Here is a 22,145-nt window from a genome sequence, read left to right on the forward strand (position 1 = left end):
AGTATAAACACCATGGGACCACACAGCTATCATACCGCTCAGGAAGGAGACGCGTTCTGTCTCCTAGAGTTGAACGTACTTTGGTGCGAAAAGTGCAAATCAATCCCAGAACAACAGCAAAGGACCTTGTGAAGATGCTGGAGGAAACAGGTACAAAAGTATCTATGTCCACAGTGAAACGAGTCCTATATCAACATAACCTGAAAGGCTGCTCAGCAAGGAGGAAGCCACTGCTCCAAAACCACCATAAAAAAGCCAGACTATGTTTTGCAACTGCACATGGGGACAAAGATCGTACTTTTTGGAGAAATGTCCTCTGGTCTGATGAAACAAAAATAGAACTATTTGGCCATAATGACCATCGTCATGTTTAGAGGAAAAATAGGGAGGCTTGCAAGCCGAAGAATACCATCCCGACCATGAAGCACGGGGGTCGCAGCATCATGTTGTGGGGGTGCTTTGCTGCAGGAGGGACTGCTGCACTTCACAAAATAGATGGCAGAATGAGGTAGGAAAATTATGTGGATATATTGAAGCAGCATCTCAAGACATCAGTCCGGAAGTTAAAGCTTGGTCGCATATGGGTCTTCCAAATGGACAATGACCCCAAGCATACTTCCAAATTCTGGCAAAATGGCTTAAGGACAACAAAGTCAAGGTATTCGAATGGCCATCACAAAGCCCTGACCTCAATCCTATAGAAAATGTGTGGGCAGAACTGAAAAAGCACATGCGAGCAAGGAGGCCTACAAACCTGACCCAGTTACACCAGCTCTGTCAGGAGGAATGGGCCAAAATTCACCCAACTTATTATGGGAAGCTTGTGGAAGGCTACCCGAAACGTTTGACCCAAGTTAAACAATTTAAAGGCAATGCTACCAAATACTAATTGAGTGTATGTAAACTTCTGACTCACTGGGAATGTGATGAAAGAAATAAAAGCTGAAATAAATAATTTTCTCTACTATTATTCTGACATTTCACATTCTTAAAAAAAAGTGGTGATCCTAACTGACCTAAAACAGCAATTTTTTACTAGGATTAAATGTCAGGAATTGTGGAAAAATGAGTTTAAATGTATTTGGCTAAGGTGTATGTAAACTTCCGACTTCAACTGTACGTAACTTAATCAGATCTGGGTTCAAATACTACAGTGGAAAGAAAAAGTATGTGAACCCTTTGGAATTACCTGGATGTCTGCAGAAATTTGTCATAAAATGTTATCTGATCTTCATCTTAGTCACAACAATAGACAAACACAGTGTGCTTCAGAATATTGCTGAACTGAAACAGTTTTGTAAAGATGAATGGTCCAAAAATTCCTCCTGACCGCTGTGCAGGTCTACAGAAAACATTTGGTTGAGTTTATTGCTGCCAAAGGAGGGTCAACCAGTTATTAAATCCAACATTTCACATACTTTTCCCACCCTATACTGTGAATGTTTACACGGTGAGTTCAATAAAGACATGACAACATATAATTGTTTGTGTTATTAGTTTAAACAGACTGTGTTTGTCTGTTGTTGTGACTTAGATGAAGATCAGATCCAATTTTATGACCAATTTATGCAGAAATCCAGGTAATTCCAAACGGCTCACATACTTTTTCTTGCCACTGTATTTAAAATATTTCAATTAATTGCTCATACATTCGAAGTATTCTGATCTTTTATTTCAAAAGATAAGTAGTTGAATTTTTTTATATATTTGGAAATACACTTAAAGCATTTGAAAAACTCAAATATACTCTCATGAATTTACATAAGAATTTAAAAATACTGTCAAATAATACAATTTGGCAGACTATTTGGCTTTTACAAATAACCACTCAAATACAAAAATAAAAGTTCTTGTTTTGGGCTGTGTATTTGAAAAAGTGTTTTATATACCAGACACTCAAATATCCTGTACATGTATTTGAACACAGGTCTGCACTTAAATGTAGCATTTGCATGTAAATACACAAATCTGTATTGTATTGTAGTATACTGCATCATATTCTATTGTATTTGTTGTTTCTTTGTGATTGCATTTGAAATCCTCAACTGTTATTTTTTCTGAAGACAGATTCCAATTCTTCTTTCTCTGTTAGACCCTCCAGGCCCTATTAGTCTACTGAGGTCAGTCAGTTGCTATTGTAACCATCACATCCATAATCTCAGTGGTGAGTAGCCACTGAGCTGTTGTCAACTCGCAGATGGCAGATGGCAGTCCTCACAAACACATACAGTGCCCACCAGAGCACACACATAGCCTACATAAGATTCAGGCAGAAATCAATACTGACCAAAAAAGACACAATTATTGTCATAAAGCTAATTATTTACATTCCTTTATTTGTTTATTTTACAACTCCGTTTTAGGATCAGGTTCTCCTGCCTGCTTCACCTCCTAAAAAGATGAAAAAAGTTTTTGAGAAGCAATATAGATACATTAAATGGAGGCCACACAGTATAATTTATTGCCTCTTTCTACATATTATCAAAGCCACTGAAACGTATACTGCGCCATAGATATGGGTTCAAATAGTATTTGTTTTCTTTCAAATACGTATTTACCTGCTCTTAATTGAGCTTGCCTGGCACAATGGAACCAATAGAATAGTCCAAAAAGTGCAAACCCTGTCCATCTGGCACTCCAGGCAGGCTCAATCAAACCTCAAAGGCATTTGAAAGAGAACCAATACTATTTGAACTCAGGTTTGTTTTGACCTCTGACCTTGAGATTGCCTAGTATGAGTGACTGGCAGAATTCCCGCACACGCTCGGTGGAGATCTCTCCCTCGGGCATGAGCCACTTCATATCTGAGTCGCCGTCGTAAATGGGAAGGTCACGTGAAGTCAGGCCGAAGTAGCCCAGAGATTTCTCATTGGACCTCACCCCGTGTACCAGCACAAACAGGAACTGTGGCAAATAAATCATGGTAATATTCAGTAGAGCACACTGTAGCAAATACGTTTGACAACAGAAACTAAAACTAAAATCTGTGATTTTATTGACGAGTAGTTCAATATATATATGAATTTTGTTGATGGGCAGTTCCTTATCTCCTGCATTTGGTAAGGGTTTTCTCAGTTCACAGAGCAGTTCAAAACATCTGACTCCAATGATCCAATTTACATATTAAATTCAAGATTCAATTAAATAGTTGATTCAAAAGAACCGATTCCAAATAGGGGATTAGGGACATTATCTCAAGATTTGAATCAAATGGCCGATATAACAGAGGTTTTGTTCAGTCGCTCTTTTCAGGTCCAGTTGCTGCTTGCCTGCTCTCACCTCGCCAACAAATTCTGGGGCCAGAGCTCCTAGTCGGTCCTTGAGCTCTTTATAGTCACCACTCCCTCTGTTGATGAAGAGCAGGAGGTGTGCCTTCACCTCAGACTGGAACAGACCCACTGCTGTCTGAGAAGAGAGGAGAGAGAGAGAGCTATAGGAAATAGATATCAACACAAGCATGTGACAGTACATTAACTGTCTGTAGGTATAGTCTGGTTATATGACTGAACATGAAAGGCTAATAATACAAAGATGTGATGGCAAGGTGTAATCATGACAAGGCTGGTATAACTGTTAATAGGTGCTGTTGTATAGAGTAGTGTGTAAGGTGTAGATGAACAGTGCTGTGGTCAGTGACTACCACTTGGTTGTACTCGGTGATGTAGCGAAGCTCGTTCATGGTGATAAAGCGAGCAAGGCCGTCCGCCTCCACTTTCTTGGTCTCAGAGAGCTGAAGGTTGTCTTGGTGGTTATCTGCCTGAACACACACATAGATCACATTTTTCAGTTGATATTTTTTCATAAATTTGTTGTCAAAGTTGTTGTAACGGGAGCCAAGCAGGTGATTTCTGATGGACAAAGTGAAAGGTGTGGTGTAGTAGTTTACCTTTCTGAAGATGGCGATAGCGTCAGACACGATGCTGAGTTTGGCCCATGCCTCCTTATCGCTGTACAGAGCCACAGGGATATGCTTCACAGTCTTAGCTGCCTCCACAAGCTCCTTGTAGCCAAAAGTCTCCTCTGAGGGAGTCTGAGAGAGAGAGGGAAAGAGATGGCGAGAGAGAGGGGGCAGACAGAGAGGGAGAGAGAATGTTCGAGTCTAATAACACTCACTACAGTGATATACTATTGAAGTCTGTTTTTGAGATTCAAATGGCCACTTAGCCCAAGTGAATTTCAGTGAATAATATTTTGGTCCCTTGTATTTGTCATACAATCATCCTCAAAGAATGTCTTGAAATAATATTTTGGTCCCCAACAGGTACACGGCAGTCCACCATTTAACATTCACTCAATATATACCAAAGTAACAAATATTTAACAAGGTTTCAATGTTTTGTATTGCAACAGTTATTAAATACAATGACATCCAATTTTTAGGGAATTATTACAGTTTTCTCAATTGCTAAAACACAATTTCAGAAACCTTGCTCCATTTCCTGAAAACATTAAACCCAAAACCTCATCTTCAAGCACTATTTACATAACCTCTGACACCTCTCGCAAAATGAAACATTCGCCTCAAAACAGTTTTACCTGTGTTCAAAATCAAACACTGCTCTCAAATCATAAACAAAGTGATCAAAATGATATACACTCTCAAGCAGTCAGTAAACAATACACCGAAAAATAGAAAACACATTGTTCAAAACATACAATTCTCAGGGAGAAGTACATTTTTAATCTAAAAAAATATTCATATTTTTCCGTCATTGTCTTTTGATGACATGTTATATAAAACATGTTACATCAAAGTAGCTCAAAATTGATCTGAAATTACTACTCTGCTTTGCTCTTTGCAATTTTGTTTTTTGTTCTTCCTCCTCCTTGTACCCCTATTTTTACAGTACTGTACCCTGCATCTCACAAACTTGTCCTTTGTCTCTGTGATACTGTAATTCTTCTTCTTTGTTGATATGAACCAGCAACCAGTCAAAATCTATTGAGCAGTCAGTACTGTTAATAAATGGAAAGCACAATGTTCAGGGCCATACAATTTGTCCATTGTACAGTATACAGCCTACAATGCACTGTACTACAGTATACAATACTAAAAGGGCCAAAAATCAAAGGAGTAAACATGTGATCAATGTGCTTCTTCTTGTCTTTGGGCTGGGTCAGGCCAGAGCACTTCGTCGACATCACAAGCAATATTGTCCCTCCTGAGGCAACGGGGGAAGAAGCCTCTTGTGTGCCGTATCCAGCCCTGACATGATTCCTCACCTATATCACCACAGGCTAAATCCATGGCTTGCAGCAGATTTACTCTGGTGTAGGGTTGTCTATCATACACTTTCCATCTCCAAGAGGAGAAAAAATCCTCAATCGGATTCAGGAAAGGCGAGTATGGAGGGAGGTACAAGTTCATAAACTGCCCATTGATGTTAAACCATTCCCTTACCTGAGCAGCTCGGTGGAAACTGACGTTAAATCAATTTTGAGTGGTTGTGTTCAATCAATGACATGTGTTCTCTATTTGTATTTGATTGTTGCCACTTGTGTTTACCAGTATGGATGACATGTGCATTAGAGTGCAGAATGTGTTTTGAGAATGAGAATGTGTTTAGAGTTTTGCTGAAAAGTCTACGTGAGATCTGCAAATTGTGTTTTACCATGCGAAATGGTTTAAGGTATTGACAACAGACTGCATAATTAGCTAAATGAGTCCAGGCAACTGAGAACTGTCTTCAGCCAATGGATTTTAGTGTTTTAGCAATTGAGAAAAACTGTAATCCTAGGTTTATGACTTTAGGGATTGTTTCCTAGAGACTGTGCTTCGACAAATGCATTGATGGGTCTTGGATTTTTAAACTGGGTATCTCTAAAACGCTTTGTGACAACTGCTGATGCAAAAAAAGGCTTTTAAGAAATACATATGGTTGATTGACAGATTTTTATTATTATAAATATAATATAACAATATTATTATTACCATCATAATCTTTACTAATATCATGTTACAGGTGAGACATACCCAGAAATGTCAACATCTTGGCAAGTGCTCAAATCTGTACAGCAGCCCCAGACAATCACGTACAGTAGCTCCAACTTACAAGAATGGGTTTACAAGGCAGTGATGAAAACAGTTTATATGAGAGCTAATTAAAACATACAATGATATATATTTGATACAATTACCCATTCAAAACTGTTGTTACAAAATCACTTCTCATTGTGTTCATTTCAAACCTTGAATAATATAATCTGTATACATGTCATTCTATACTGAAAACAGGTACATTGTGAAAGATTTTTGATGATGTTGATGTGATAACACATTTTTTATTCATCTCTCAATTTAGGATAATATCGTTTATTTTTACTTAACTTAAATTGTATTATTTATGTTGTCTCATACCATGATAATACACTACCAAGAAAATGTGGAATTAAACCCATAACAGTTGTGTGTCTTTTTGGATCAAGACTTGATCAAGAATACCAATACGCATGATCAGATCCTCTTTCCTATGCCGGCACCATATAATGCACAGCCACATGCAAATCCATAAACTCCACCAATAAAACATTGAAAACCTTAACATGACTACTGGCAATGTCATTATTTTAGTCACCATCCATCAATTGTTGAATTGTGTTATTTTTCTTTGTACATGTACCGAGCTTCCAAGGGCTGGAGCCAATCAACGTAGTAAATTAAAAAGACCCAAATAAAAGGTATTTGAAAAAATGTGGTCAAAGTATAAAACTTTGCTGTTTTTTTGTTTTGTTTTTTGTTTTGTTACAACAACCAAGTTTTCCTAACATTTGCCATAACTAGTAAGCCTTACATCCTGAATGAATATGAGCTCCCAAATATGTACCTGGGAACACATGGGAGGGGTGGTGTCACGCCCTGACCGTAGAGATCCTTTTTATGTCTCTATTTTGGTTGGTCAGGGCGTGAGGTTGGGTGGGCATTCTATGTCTGGTGTTCTATGTTGTCCTTGTTTTGTATTTCTATGTGTTTGGCCTGATATGGTTCTCAATCAGAGGCAGCTGTCTATCGTTGTCTCTGATTGAGAACCATACTTAGGTAGCCTGTTCCCACCTGTGTTTGTGGGTGGTTGTTTAGTGTTTTGTGTGTTCACCTTACAGGACTGTTCGTTTGTCGTTTTTGTTGTTTCGGCAAGTGTTTCGTTTTTTATTAAAGGTAATATGAACACTTACCACGCTGCACCTTGGTCCTCTTCTCTTTCTCCCGACTACGGGCGTTACAGGTGGGACCACATGCACTTTTAAGTAATTGAGCTAAGAACAAAATGTCTATATTGTAATTAAAATCATAGACCCACAAGAGAACACATGACCAAAGCAAAGCGTGAGCCATATATAATTAAAACAACAGTATTCTTAATGAGAAATATAATCTAATAAATGTTTGCATAACGAAAGACAGGAAACTGTCTCCAACATTGTATTTAGCTGTGTATAAAACTTTCATATTGGCAGTAAGGTCATTGAGAATAGCAATAGACAATAGTTCTTGTGGGAGGTTTAGGGATAAATATAGTGAAGGATCATGAATGTTAAAGATTTGATCACAGTGGGGCTTTTGAAAGAGGGGGACTAGAACCCCAAAGTAATAGTGGTAAGAAAGATCATAAAGGTCATTTCAGATTCAGGTTTAGGGTGGTAATAACTTCTTGGAAACCACTATTCACACTATGTGGATTATAAACATGTCCAGACATAGAGAACCATCACATCAAGAAGGTGTAACAGTGATGAATGGCTATTCAATGTACAACAGTATTATTCTGTAACAAGCAATAGGTATTAAATATGTTTACATACATCCATGACTGAATGGTTTCACAAATGCCTTTAGAGGTTTTGTAAGTAAGTTGAAACAGGCCTCATTCAGCAGTCTGAATTAACCTAGAGACACCAAAACATCACTGTTTAGAGAAGCTTGGAGATTATTCCACAAGTAAGGGGCAAAGAGCTGATTTACCGAACTCTGTACAGACCAAAGGGATTTCCAGAGTTAGCAATCCCTGACACTGTGTATGATAACTGTGACTCGTACATCTAATGGTTATTGTAAATGTTAGCTAGAGAGGGAGTTTACAGTATGTGAAAGAGCTTTATAAAGGCAAAGAGAGCAACGAATTGACCTACGTGACCTCAAAGAGGGTCGCCTACTTTACGATAGAGAATGCAGGGATGTGTACTGAACCTGCACCCATAATAAAACAAAGTGCTCTAGGGTCAAATGCATCTAAAGGCTTTAATGAAGTGGCAGCTGCATTCATATAGATGATTTTGCAATAGTCTAGTTATCTGCTTTGTACTATTAAGCAAGAGGCCTGACCTATTTCTATAGAAGAAGCCCATTTTTATATTCAGCATCTTAATTAACTAACTCATCAATATGTTTTTTAAAAAGACAACTTAACGTATATACTGATAGACCGTACGAGGTACGTACACTTCAATCGTTAAAATCATTTTTGTGTACTCTAGAAAACAACATATACTTAGTTTTCCATGTATTCAATAATAATTTAAGGGCAATAAAGGTTTTCTGCAAAATAATGAAAGCGTAACGTAGTTCAGATAGAGCATGATCAGCAGGGCGGGCGATACAGGTGCAGGTAAAACTTTTTCATCAAATCAAATGTATTTTACATCAGCTGATATCTCAAAGTGCTGTACGGAACCCAGCCTAAAACCCCAAACAGCAAGCAATGCAGGTGTAGAAGCACGGTGGCTCCCTAGAAAAACTCCCTAGAAAGGCCAAAACCTAGGAAGAAACCTAGAGAGGAACCAGGCTATGAGGGGTGGCCAGTCCTCTTCTGGCTGTGCCGGGTGGAGATTATAACAGAACATGGCCAAGATGTTCAAATGTTCATAAATGACCAGCATGGTCAAATAATAATAATCACAGTAGTTGTCGAGGGTGCAACAAGTCAGCACCTCAGGAGTAAATGTCAGTTGGCTTTTCAGAGCCGATCATTAAGAGTATCTCTACCGTTCCTGCTGTCTCTAAAGAGTTAAAAACAGCAGGTCTGGGACAGGTAGCACGTCCGGTGAACAGGTCAGGGTTCCATAGCCGCATGCAGAACTGTTGAAACTGGAGCAGCAGCACGGCCAGGTGGACTGGGGACAGCAAGGAGTCATCATGCCAGGTAGTCCTGAGGCATGGTCCTAGGGCTCAGGTCCTCCGAGAGAGAGAAAGAAAGAAAGAAAGAAAGAAAGAAAGAGAGAAAGAGAGAATTAGAGAGAGCATACTTAAATTCACACAGGACACCGGATAAGACAGGAGAAGTACTCCAGATATAACAGACTGACCCTAGCCCCCCGACACATAAACTACTGCAGCATAAATACTGGAGGCTGAGACAGGAGTGGTCAGGAGACACTGTGGCCCCATCCGATGATACCCCCGGACAGGGCCAAACAGGCAGGATATAACCCCACCCACTTTGCCAAAGCACAGCCCCCACACCACTAGAGCGATATCTTCAACCACCAACTTACCATCCTGAGACAAGACCGAGTATAGCCCACAAAGATCTCCGCCACGGCACAACCCAAGGGGGGGCGCCAACCCAGATAGGAAGATCCCGTCAGTGACTCAACCCACTCAAGTGACGCACCCCTCCTAGGGACGGCGTGGAAGAGCACCAGTAAGCCAGTGACTCAGCCCCTGTAATAGGGTTAGAGGCAGAGAATCCCAGTGGAGAGAGGGGATCCGGCCAGGCAGAGACAGCAAGGGCGGTTCGTTGCTCCAGAGCCTTTCCGTTCACCTTCACACTCCTGGGCCAGACTTCACTCAATCATATGACCCACTGAAGAGATGATATTTATCATTATATTTATATATTTCTGACAAAACAATATTATCAATGTATACCATATAGTTGTTAATTAGACATTCTAACATATAACACAATATCTAGATACTAAAAACTGTACATGCAACATCTGAACAACAATTTCGACCCCCCTCGGGTTATGATGTATACAACATGACGATACATTGGCTATTTTAGTATTCCTTTTTTATTTTTTATTGATTCGTTTTTTTTTACATGTAATCTAAGATCTTCACAAACAAATACATACACAACTTTTTTCATTCCCCCATGGCTATATAAACCGAACTCTAGGTTTCATTTGCGTTATAATAATGATTTACAAATGAAAGGTTCTACCTTTCCTCTCTGCAGATCCTCTCAAGCTCTGTCAGGTTGGATGTGGAGCGTTGCTGCACAGCTATATTCAGGTCTCTCCGGAGATGTTTGATCGTGTTCAAGTCCGGGCTATGGCTGGGCCAATCAATGGTGCCAGGTTTCCTCCAGACATGGCGCTTGGCATTCAAGCCAAAGAGTTCAATCTTGGTTTAATCAGACTAGAGAATCTTGTTCTCATGGTTTTATAGTCTTTGAGTGTTTTTTGGCAAACTCCAAACCGGCTGTGATGTGCCTTTTACTGAGGAGAGGCTTCCACCTCGCCACTATACCATAAAGCCCTGATTGGTGGAGTGCTGCAGAGATGGACTTCCAGAGGAAATATAGAGCTCTGTCAGAGTGACAATCGGGTTCTTGGTCACCTCCCTGACCAAGGCCCTTCTCCCCCGATTGCTCAGTTTGGCCCGGCGGCCAGCTCTAGGAAGAGTCTTGGTGGTTCCAAACTTCTTCTATTTATAAACGATGGAGGACACTGTGTTCTTAGGGACCTTCAATGCTACAGACATTTTTTGGTACACTTCCCCAGATCTCTTAATCAGGAATTAGTAGAGGATTTATCTGAAAATACAAATAGCAGATACATTCCATTATATCTGCGCCATCGTAGGTTTGGGCAAAGGGTTTCTCCATGAAGTTAAACTCAGACATCTCAGAATTCACAAAGTCAAACACAGACTGCACATGTCGCCCACTTGAGACAAAGTAGCCCAAGAAACGTTCCTGAATAAAGCCCTGATCATCCACATACCTGATGATAACTGACAACTGCAAGCAGACTGGTGTCACCTTAACATTACCAGGAAAACGCTTGACCCTATAAGGTATGACAGTGATTAATCAGTTGTAAAAGGGTTTTATATGGGCTATGATGGGACCAGTTTTTTCTAATCAAGTCAAATGGTTTTTAAAAACTCCTGAAGAAAACTGGCGCTGGGGGGATGAAAACCCTGTCAAACTGTAGCTACCTTATACTTGTTCATATTCATTATATTTAGACTAGATTAAGAGGGGGGTTCCTCGACCCAGACAAAGAGACAACAACTGATAGATAACAGAACTCACAGGGCTGAGCTGGCTTTATGCATGTTTGCATTCAGTGCCGCCCCTCGACGTTGTGCTGCCCTAGGCAAGACAAAAAACTGACGACCCCCCTCCTATCCCCGCTAAACTATGTACAGCAGGGGGTCAGCAATAGGTTTTTTAAAGCTAAAAGTCGCAGGAACAAACATAATAGCAGCCCAATTCATAGGCATATTCTACAAATTAAACAACATTTTTAACAGATCTGGTTAGTAGGCTATATAATCAATTCAATGTCAATAACATAGCCTAATGATTACATTGATAAAATCACCAATGTCACCATTACATTAGTGAGATGAACTTTTTATGAGGGGATTGGGGAAAAACAGCTTGAAATCAAGAGAAAATGTTGTGCTGAAAAAGTCTCAAAAGAAAGGTGGATAATGAAAATAGAAGTTTCAGGGAAGAATGGACAGAGAACTAAGCAAACTTACCATTTCTCCAACGTCTAACCAGAGTGTCTTGTTTGCAATGCTGTTTGCAAATAATTACATCTTAGACATCCTTATGAATCTAATCATGACACTTTCAAAAGTTACCTTTCCACCCAGACAGAGGCTCCACCGATGCAGAAAAATGTAAGCTTCCACTGCTGGCTACTTGTCCGTTGTACAACCCAACAACAGAAGTGCTTCCCTAAAAGCTTCCTGGGTTCAAACAAACATCTTTTTTTTTAATAGGGACAGAATAGCTCATCGAATATTATAGGCTGCAGCTCAGCTTCAGATTGGCATAGAGAGGAATCAATACATTCTCATATGCATCGGAGTCACCTCTTTTGCAGGCATTTGAACGCTTGTTTCTACCATAAGGTATCACAGAGTTAAGCATTGTTATAGAACGCTTTATATAATCTGGATTCCTTGTATGTAGTTTTTTCTACATTTAAAGCAAACAGTAGTTACCCTTTTCTTTAACAAAGGGTATGGGATACCCTCACTCAATTCGAGCCCTGGTTTTAACCAAATACACCAAACCCTTCACGGAGGTATTTAAGGAGTACATGCGACAGTATTAGAGGATTTGGCTATACCGACATCTATGGATAGCACAATTATGTCTGTCAAACAGGTAGGCTCACCACTTATTTTTTTGAATAGGAAGAAATAGGCTCCAGTTATATATGTAATTCGATGATTGGTGCTCGAGTGCACATATAGGAGGTCCCTTACCGGAAAGTTACAATGTTGCAATCACTATGCAGCCAACTACCTATATGAGGAAACCGAGTTTCTTACTAAAGAATATGCCACCTGTTATCACACATGCCACGACACAATAAAATTACACTTTTATTTAACATATCATTTAATATTCCTGTAGAACTGTAAAAAGGAGTCAGATCATTTGAGCTTTGGAAGCAAGTGCCTCATTTGTTGGAGCAGTGTAAAATAAGCTTCATGTCAATGACCCAGCCTTAACAAATGTATTTTATTTACATATTGAATTTGATTGTCCAACATCAGTTTCAGCATTTCTTTAATTTGTGGCCCGCATAGAGTGGCCTCTTTCCTCTGCTGTTGAGCTACATTGCAGTCAGCGATGTTTTCTTTCTAGCTGTCCATGGTCCTGAAATCAAATGGAGAGAGTGAGTGTGAGAAAGAGAGCGACAAAGGAAGAGAGAGCGAGAGACAGGAAGAGAGAGAGAGAGAGAGAGAGATTAGGATGTAGTCTATTTGAAAATATATGTATACAAAGTAAACAGGCGATAAATAATTAATCTTAATAAATGACTCAGTGATAGAATGAATATGAGTGTATGAACAACACTTCCCTTCAAGACAAGTTGACTCACATGGCCATCCTGGAAGCAAACGCATGCACTGCTTGTTGGAGGTTGATTTTGTAAGACAATTCATGATCAATTGATATGGTGGCGAGTCCATTGAGTCGCTTGATTCATAGTAGAGTTCAGGTAGTTTGTGCTTGGAGAATGTGCGCTCTCCCCTTGCCACTGTCACGGGGAGTGTGAAGAACTCTCAGGGCAACATAGGCATTGAGATACAAGGAGGCCATTTGGTGTCTGGATATATACTCCAATGCGTCGAGTGGTTTTGCCTCACTGACCAGTCTCCTGTTCAAGACTTTGAGCTCATTACACAGCTCTTTTGTGTCGATGTCCCTGGAATCCCCGTACGTAAGGGCCCTCTCGAGTGTTGCGGAGTCCCTGGTAAGCACTACAGTGTCCATGTCCTTGACGGTGGGGTGTTGTACAGGATGCTGAAAACACTGCTGTGCTATTCGAGCTGCGTAAAGCCCTCGTTGACGGACTGAATAGCAGAATCAAGAAACTGATTAAAGAAATGTACTTCGAATTTCTGCTGAGGGTCAGTCACAGGCTCATCCTCTCCCTCGTAGCCAAACAGACTCCTCTTCTTCCTGGGACGGCCAATGGGCTGCTCTCGGAAACAGGGCACAATACACATCTCCTCTGCCATCTCATTTGCGCTTGCTAATGCGCTAGCGAAAGCTGCATCGGAGTGGTAGTCTTGGAGGAATACCCTGGTTGAGATCAGTTGAGCCACTGCTTGTGAAAGGTTCAAACTCACCACCTGCAAACTCTTTCTGAGGGGAGTCCATCTTTCACGTGCTCGTTCAGCACGTCACAGCTGTGTGTAGCTCCAGATAAAAATGTCTAAATCTCTTGGATGGTGTTAAAAAACTCAGCTGCCTACAAGCAACACGATAATGCATCAGAGAGAACCAGATTCAGTGAGTGCGTGCTCCATGGCACAAAAAAATGCCCTTGTATTGATATTATGCACTCTCTTTTGAACTCCGCTGTGCCTCCCCCGCATATTTGCCCCGTTGTCATACCCCTGCACTCTCATGTTCATGATGGCGATGCCATGTTTCTGTAGTTTTGAGATGAGCAACTCTGTCATGCCCACCCCGTTGCGTCAAGTAGTTCACTAAACTCCAGGAAGTGCTCTCTCGTGCGCACTGACCCATCATCCTCGGTTGAAACAAAATGCACCACTGTAGTCATCTGATCTGTTTTGCTCTTGTCTGGTGTGCAGACCAAAATTATAGAAACATATCTGGCTGCTTTTAGCTCACTGTCTGCTGGAACTCTTCTGCCAGCATCTCAATGATTTCGTTCTGGATTCTTTTACCAAGGTAGTTCACACGTGTGTCTTTGGGCTGTACTCTCCTTACATGCTTCTTCATGATTCCATCAAAGATACCCAGCATTTCCACAAACTTCAAAATGTTCCCATTATTTGGCCTAATTAAACATTAACTCACATCTGTCATCACTATTATGTTGATTCATTCCAGTTACTCACTTTGGATTGAAAACGTATAGGCAGCCGGGCCAGCCCCAGTTTGAATGTAAACCAAATTTAATAACATTTTCTCCTGACACACAAATGGACTATAAATACATAACGTTACCAAATTGTTTACCCTGACCAGATGGACATGGTGCATAGGCTGTACGCAGCTGCTATTATTAGCCTACATGATCAGACTGAAAAATCATCTCATTTTCATCCCAGATCTCTTTTTAGGAGTAGCCTAGGCTGCTGCAACATTTATATAATGAGTTTTTAGTTGTCTGTCCGGAGTGATTATGTGTTAACATCTTTACTAAATAAATAAGGAAAGTCCACTTGAGCTGGCATTAAAAATGTGCTGGGTCACTCTAATTGAAATGCATTCCAAGTGACTACCTCATGAAGCTGGTTGAGAGAATGCCAAGAGTGTGCAAAGCTGTCATCAAGGCAAAGGGTGGCTACTTTGAAGAAAGCCAAACATATTTTGATTTGTTTAACACTTGTTTTGGTTACTACTTAATTCCATATATTACTCACCATCTGGATTCCGACAAAGTATGTGGCAAAATGTGATACATAAAGGGTTAAATGTGCCACCACCTAGATATTGGAGAGACTACAAAACTTTGCCATTTATAAAAAGGTATTATTCAAGGTGTTTCTGTGGGCTATAGTAGCAAAGGCAGAATTCTATATTTTAGCAAAACATTGTGATAAAATGTTGATACATGAAGTGTCCAAAAAATTCATACATCTAATTGATCATGGTATGAACGTTTAAAACAATTCCATATCTTAGCTTAGTACTCTCCCTAAGGCTCAGACTGATGTTGAAGAATAAGTCTGGATTTTCAACAACGTGTACATTGCATGCCTACATAACTACATCTAAAGTGCACTACATGACCAAAGTTATGGACATCAGCTTGTTGAACATCTCATTTCAAAATCATGGGCATTAATATGGAGTTTGCTCCCCCCAATTGCAGCTATAAAAGCCTTCACTCTTCTGGGAAGGCGTTCCACTAGTTGTTTGAACATCTGTGGGGACTTGCTTTCTTTCAGCCACAACAGTATGAGGTCAGAAACTGATGTTGGTTGATTAGGCCTGGCTCGCAGTTGGCATTCCAATTCATGCCAAAGAAAGGTGTTCGATAGGGTTGAGTTCAAGGCTCTTTCCAGGCCTGTCAAATTCTTCCACACCAATAGCAAAGCGTTTCTGTATGGACCTTGCACTGTGCACTCATACAGAAACAGGAAAGATCCTTCCCCCAAACTGTTATAACAACTTGGAAGCACAGAATTGTCTAGAATGTTATTGTATGCTGTAGCGTTAAGACTTCCCTTCACTGGAAATAAGGGGCCAGCCCAAACCATCATAAACAGCCCCAGACAATTATTACACCAACAAACTTAAGTTGGCACAATGCTGTCAGGCAGGTAGCTTTCTCCTGGCATTAGTGAAACCCAGATTTCTCCTGCCAGATAGTGTGATTAGTCTCTCCAGACAAGGCATTTCCATTGCGCTTTAGTCCAATGTCACCGAGCTTTACACCACACCCACAGACAAGTGGAATTGCACATATCGATTGTAGGCTTGTGTGCAGCTGTTCATCGAAACACAATTCATGAAGCACCTGAACAGTTCTGGTGCTAACAGTGCATCCAGAGGCAGTTTGGAACGCTAAGTGTTGCAACCGAGGACAGATGACAACACGCTACAGCCCTGTTGTGTGATTGTGTGGCCTGTCACATTAAGACTTACTTGACCGGGGATGCTTTAGCAGGGTGGAAATATAACAAACTGACTTGGAAACGTGTCATCCTATGACTGTGCCACATTGAAAGTGAGAGCTCATCAAGGCCCTTCTACTGCCAATGTTTGAATATGGAGATTGCACGGCTGTGTGCTCGATTTTATACGCGTCAGCAATGGGTGGCCGAAAAGCCAAATCCAGTAATTTGAAGGGGTGTCAACATACAAAAGTATGAACATGAGGAAGGTCAGACATTTCACCACTTGACAACACTAATGTAGAGCCAATCTTGGAATTTGAACAACCAGTAGCAAAGGTAAAAACCAGCTATTTGAAGACTGAACCACATTCTTTTACTGCCAACTGTACTGGTAACCCACACCATCTGTTTGAAATCAGCAAGCACAAGAGTACCCTCAGTACTGCAAAGACACTAGATATTGGAAAGTAAAATTGTTTATTGATTCAATCGTGCAAGAGTAGCAAGAACAAGAACTTCCTGGTCAGAACAAAAGCATGACTGAAACCTGAAAGAAATTAGAACAGTGTCAGCAACAGAATCTTATGTCATCAATTTGACAATTTAAAAAAAGTCTCACCATCAGCTGCTGAAGGATGAATCCACCATTAGATTTTCCTGTTGGCAGATACATGGTTAGTACAAAGGATTTCAAATTCAGAGAGCAAAGTTAAAACCAGATTAAAGTTATGTTACCTTGTAGGATCCTTCACTAGTGGTGGGTATGTGCTTGGTTCAGATATGCCAACGGGAGCATTTCCACAGGCATAGCTTCTCTAGGAGTGTAGCGGGTTTGGGAGAAGACAGTTCTGCCATTCTTGTAGTGTGATTTGGAACCGATTTGGAACTGAGAACTACTAGAGGCACCACCTTCAGTGCTTTCGTAGTGCTTCTGCTGAGACATTGGGACCAGTTGCTGCTGGGGCATTCTGGCTACATGCCATAATTGCTGAGGAATGTGGTTCGGTTGCTGCTGGGGCATTTGAGCTGGATACCTCACTTGCTGGGCTTCGATGGCCAGGCCCTTCTGCTGCTGGGGTTCGATGGCCAGGCCCTTCTGCTGCTGGGGTTCGATGGCCAGGCCCTTCTGCTGCTGGGGTTCGACGGCCAGCTCCTGCTGCTGCTGGGGTTCGACGGCCAGCTCCTGCTGCTGCTGGGGTTCGATGGCCAGCTCCTGCTGCTGCTGGGGTTCGACGGCCAGCTCCTGCTGCTGCTGGGGAAATTTAACTGGATGCCACATGAGAAGAGGCATCTGTGGCATGGCAGCCAGATGATTTTGCTGCTGGAGCATTTTAGCTCGATACCATACTTGCTGGGGTATAGACGTCAGTTCCTTCTGAGGTTCAGTGGGGGGTTGCGTCTGCTGCAGGGGCATTTGAGCTGGATGCCACACTTGCTGGGGCACGGCGGTCGGTTGCTTCTGCTGCAGGGGCATTTCAGCTGCATGCCACACTTGCTGGGGCACGGCGGTCGGTTGCTTCTGCTGCAGGGGCATTTCAGCTGGATGCCACACTTGCTGGGGCACGGCGGTCGGTTGCTTCTGCTGCACGGGAATTTGAGCTGGATGCCACACTTGCTGGGGCAAGGCGGTCGGTTGCTTCTGCTGCAGGGGCATTTCAGCTGGATGCCACACTTGCTGGGGCAAGGCGGTCGGTTGCTTCTGCTGCAGGGGCATTTCAGCTGGATGCCACACTTGCTGCGGCACGGTGGTCGGTTGCTTCTGCTGCAGGGGCATTTGAGCTGGATGCCACACTTGCTGGGGCACGGCGGTCGGTTGCTTCTGCTGCACGGGCATTTGAGCTGGATGCCACACTTGCTGGGTTACGGCTGTCGGTTGCTTCTGCTGCAGGGGCATTTGAGCTGGATGCCACACTTGCTGGGGCACGGCGGTCGGTTGCTTCTGCTGCAGGGGCATTTGAGCTGGAAGCCACACTTGCTGGGGCACGGCGGTCGGTTGCTTCTGCTGCAGGGGCATTTGCGCTGGATGCCACACTTGCTGGTTCATGGCAGTCAGTTGCTTCTGAAGTTCAGTGGCTGGTTGATTCTGGGGCATTTGAGCTTGATATCTTACTTGCTGAGGTTGCTGGGACATGGGGGTAAGTTCCTTCCGCAGGATGGAGGCCGGATGTTTCTGTTGCGCTTTCATTTGAGCTGTTGGAGACTTATAATTGCCATATCCTAGAGATTTAAGTGATCCTGCATAGAGCCATGCTGCATTAGAACCCAGTGCAGGAGACCAATCACCTAGGTAAAAAAAAAATATATTAAAAAAAATGCCAGCCTTTTAAGGTTATGGAACAACGTAGCTGTCATTTGAAATGAACTCACCTTCTGATGTAGAACACATTATCCCTCCAATTAGCAGGCAACAAAGCCAAGAAACGCTTAAGGAAAAATAATATATGTTATAAACATAACTACCTGAAGGACAAGGGATACAAACTAAATCAAGACTTCTCAAAACATACCTGAATGCAATTCCAATCATCGCAGCCATTTTGCCCTCAAACCTCACCAGTATTCAGAACTAATGGTAGGCATACGTCCTACCAGAATATCCCTTTTACTATATTTGCCAGACTTTTGGTTGCTCCTTTTAAAGGAATCCCAGACCCTTCTAATGTCGTTGGTAATTAAGGACAGCTGTCAGCCACTGAACTACATTACATTTCTATTTCCAAATTGACCCCTAAATCCTACACCCTGGACTAAACACTTCTGTTAATCAGAAAAGATTGAATAGGGATAAGCAATATGGCCACAATTGCATCCAGCCTATCAGAAGGCAAGGTGAAGCAATTAACATATTGCTTAAACCTATCTGATCATTTCAAATGCCCATAAGTGACTAAGTGGTAGGTGTAGGGGCTAGGGGTTGATTTGGAATGCAGTAATTTACTCAGGTGTGGTTGATTCTCTAATTGAGTTCCTGACAGGTTTGACAGCCCTTACTCTAAAGCACACTTCAAACTCATTACACGGAGGGCCGAGTGTCTGTGGGTTTTTTCTCCTTCCTTGTACTTGATTGCTGAATTAAGGCCACTAATTACTCCCCTCACCTACAGTAGTTGTCTAGGTCTTAATTGAAAGGAAAAAACAAAAACCTACAGACACTAGGCCCTCCATGGAATGAGTTTGACACCCCTGCTCTAAAGTAGGAAACACATTTTGTCTTGGCACTTATTGATCGGTTTAAATTATTGCTTGTACAAAATTCACTTGGTTCATTTGAAGATTAGAGGCTATATGAGCAGTTAGGCACCATTATTTTACACAGCCTTCTTTTCATTCAGCATAGCAACATTAGATGATTAACAGTTTCATTTGCACATAGCGCAACATCTTTGACAAATTCTGAATTCAGACAGATGCCAATTAAACACTCACATTATGCAAACACTGCACACACATAGGCTTTTGATGATCTGAGTCTTTAATTTTTCAGAGGCAAACATATAGTAGGGCTCGTTTGAGTGGCAGGGCTAAAGCAACTGACTGTAGACCAAAGTCAAGAAGTAAAGTCAGGAGAGGTGCATCTGCGACAACCGAAATTCGGATACTAATGTTGTTTTCCAACAGCAAGGCTCAGATCACCATGGCAGTGTTGCCATTGTTTATAAAAGGTTTCCTTTATAATGTCAAAAAAACATGTCTCCAACACCCACTCACAAACTGAAATAATTAGTGTGCACATTATACAATCAATAAATGAGAGAGAGCCTCAATCACATCATTCATTTATGCACTGTAGGCTACATATGCATTTTAGCAAGTTGATTCCTGTTTCAGTCATGTCTTTGTTCGCGTGGGTCAAACAAAAACACTAATGATTGGTTGACAATGGAGCCCCCACATGACAGGTGATGGCTATAGGATGAAGTTGGTGAAGAGCAATTGCAGAAACTTGGAGTTTCTGCAGATTTTTGTAAAGTTTATGCAGTCGACATATAGACTCAAGTCGGAAATGTTTCATCCCCACAAAGCAACACACTTTGAAAGGCGGTGACCAACAATTGTCACCGACTTGACAATAGTGATCAGCTCGAAGGTGCCCACTATCTCCATAAAATGTCTCCCTCGTGTGGATGAAATAAAACACAAGACAACTACCCATCTCATCATCCTCTGACCGTCTACCCTCCTTTATGGAAGCATTTTTTTCCAATGTTGTCTCAGCTTTGATTGCAGTACACATCCACAAACACATAAACTCGAATGCAACTGTTTAGATAGCTATGCATATATCTCCAGCCCCCTTAAATCTGCCAAATAGTGTTTTCCCTATTCCGACTGATGGTTCCGCTTTGCATTCCATCTCTGATAATTATACTTGATTTCAAGTCTGTGCCTTGAAAATTCCAATCTCCTTTTCTTCTCCTGTTTCTTTCAGCACAGCAGGCAGACATTCTGTTCTTTTATATTCACCCCAAGTGCTCCAATCCTTCTTTACTTTATTGTACGGCCCTTAATGTCTAGAAATCTGCACTAACTCCCCTCTTCCACTGCTGTAGGCTGGCCTACTGTAACTGGAACGCAAATGAATGTCACTTAAATCAGACCTGGGTTCAAATACTATTTAAAATATTTAAATTCATTTCACATACATTCAAAGGAAGTATTATTTTATTTGAAAAGATAAGTAGTTAAATAATATGTATTTGGAAATACACTTGGAAAGTGTTTGAAAAACTCAAATCACACACTAATTTACACTCCAATGTATTAAATAAGTATTTGAAAATACTGTCAAATAATACAATTTGTATTATAACCCAGATACTGAAATAGACATGTTTTTGAACACAGGTCTGCACTTAAATGTAGCATTTGCATGAAAATACACAAAGATGTATTGTAATATACTGCATCATATTCTATTGTATTTGTTGTTTCTTTGTGATTGCATTTGAAATCCTCAACTGTTATTTTTTCTGAAGACAGATTCCAATTCTTCTTTCTCTGTTAGACCCTCCAGGCCCTATTAGTCTACTGAGGTCAGTCAGTTGTGATTGTAACCATCACATCCAAATTCTCAGTGGTGAGTAGCCACTGAACTGTTGTCAACTCGCAGATGGCAGACTTGCCCTCACACAAACACACACCATGCCCACCAGAGCACACACATAGCCTACATAAGATTCAGGCAGAAATCAATACTGACTCCAAAACAGACACAATTATTATCACAAAGCTAATTATTTACATTCATTTATTTGTTTATTTTACAACTCAGTTTTAGGATAAGGTACTACTGCCTGCTTCACCTCCTAAAATTAAGGAAAAAGTATTTGGGAAGCAATGTAGATAGATTATATAGAGGAAACTCAGTATAATTTACTGCCTCTTTCTATATATTATCAAAGCCACTGAAATGTATACTGCTCCATAGACATGGGTTCAAAATGAATTTGTTTCTTTCAAATACTTTTTTAGCTGCTCTCATCTGTCACTCCAGGCAGGCTCAATCAACCCTCAAAGGCATTTGAAAGAAAACCAATACTATTTGAACTCAGGTTTGTTTTCACCTCAGACATTGAGATCGCCTCTTATGAGTGAGTGGAGATCTCTCCCTCGGGCATGAGCCATTTCATGTCTGACACGCCGTCCTAAATGCCCACCCGGGGAAGGTCACGTGACATCAGGCCGAAGCAGCACAGAGATTTTTCATTGGACTTCACCCTGTTTACCAGCACAAACAGGAACTGTGACAAATAAATCATAGTTATGTTCAGTAGGGCACAGCGTAGCAAAACGTTCTGCAACCAAAACTAAAACCAGTGGTTTTATTGGACGAGTAGTTCAATAT

At 41.2% G+C, this 22,145-nt stretch overlaps 2 protein-coding genes across 2 annotated transcripts; both read right to left on the reverse strand.

Moving 5' to 3' along the window:
- Positions 1-2,316: 2,316 nt before the first annotated feature.
- On the reverse strand, positions 2,317-13,720 carry LOC139541364 (endoplasmic reticulum resident protein 27-like). Its single transcript, XM_071345948.1, has 6 exons — positions 13,592-13,720; positions 3,887-4,099; positions 3,641-3,757; positions 3,280-3,405; positions 2,719-2,904; positions 2,317-2,391 (listed from the first exon to the last, which is right to left on the reverse strand). The coding sequence occupies exons 1-6, from the start codon at positions 13,718-13,720 to the stop codon at positions 2,347-2,349; spliced, it is 816 nt and encodes a 271-aa protein (XP_071202049.1). The 3' UTR covers positions 2,317-2,346.
- A 3,038-nt stretch (positions 13,721-16,758) lies between these two features.
- LOC139567890 (PAX-interacting protein 1-like) lies at positions 16,759-18,932 on the reverse strand. The gene is made up of 5 exons (XM_071389494.1): positions 18,808-18,932; positions 18,668-18,723; positions 17,036-18,583; positions 16,920-16,957; positions 16,759-16,847 (listed from the first exon to the last, which is right to left on the reverse strand). Exons 1-3 carry the CDS (start codon positions 18,834-18,836, stop codon positions 17,052-17,054), a joined length of 1,617 nt encoding a protein of 538 aa, XP_071245595.1. The 5' UTR covers positions 18,837-18,932; the 3' UTR covers positions 16,759-16,847; positions 16,920-16,957; positions 17,036-17,051.
- Between the last annotated feature and the right edge of the window lie 3,213 nt (positions 18,933-22,145).

The sequence above is a fragment of the Salvelinus alpinus genome, chromosome 2, assembly GCF_045679555.1.
Source record: "Salvelinus alpinus chromosome 2, SLU_Salpinus.1, whole genome shotgun sequence".
Lineage (NCBI taxonomy): Eukaryota > Metazoa > Chordata > Actinopteri > Salmoniformes > Salmonidae > Salvelinus > Salvelinus alpinus.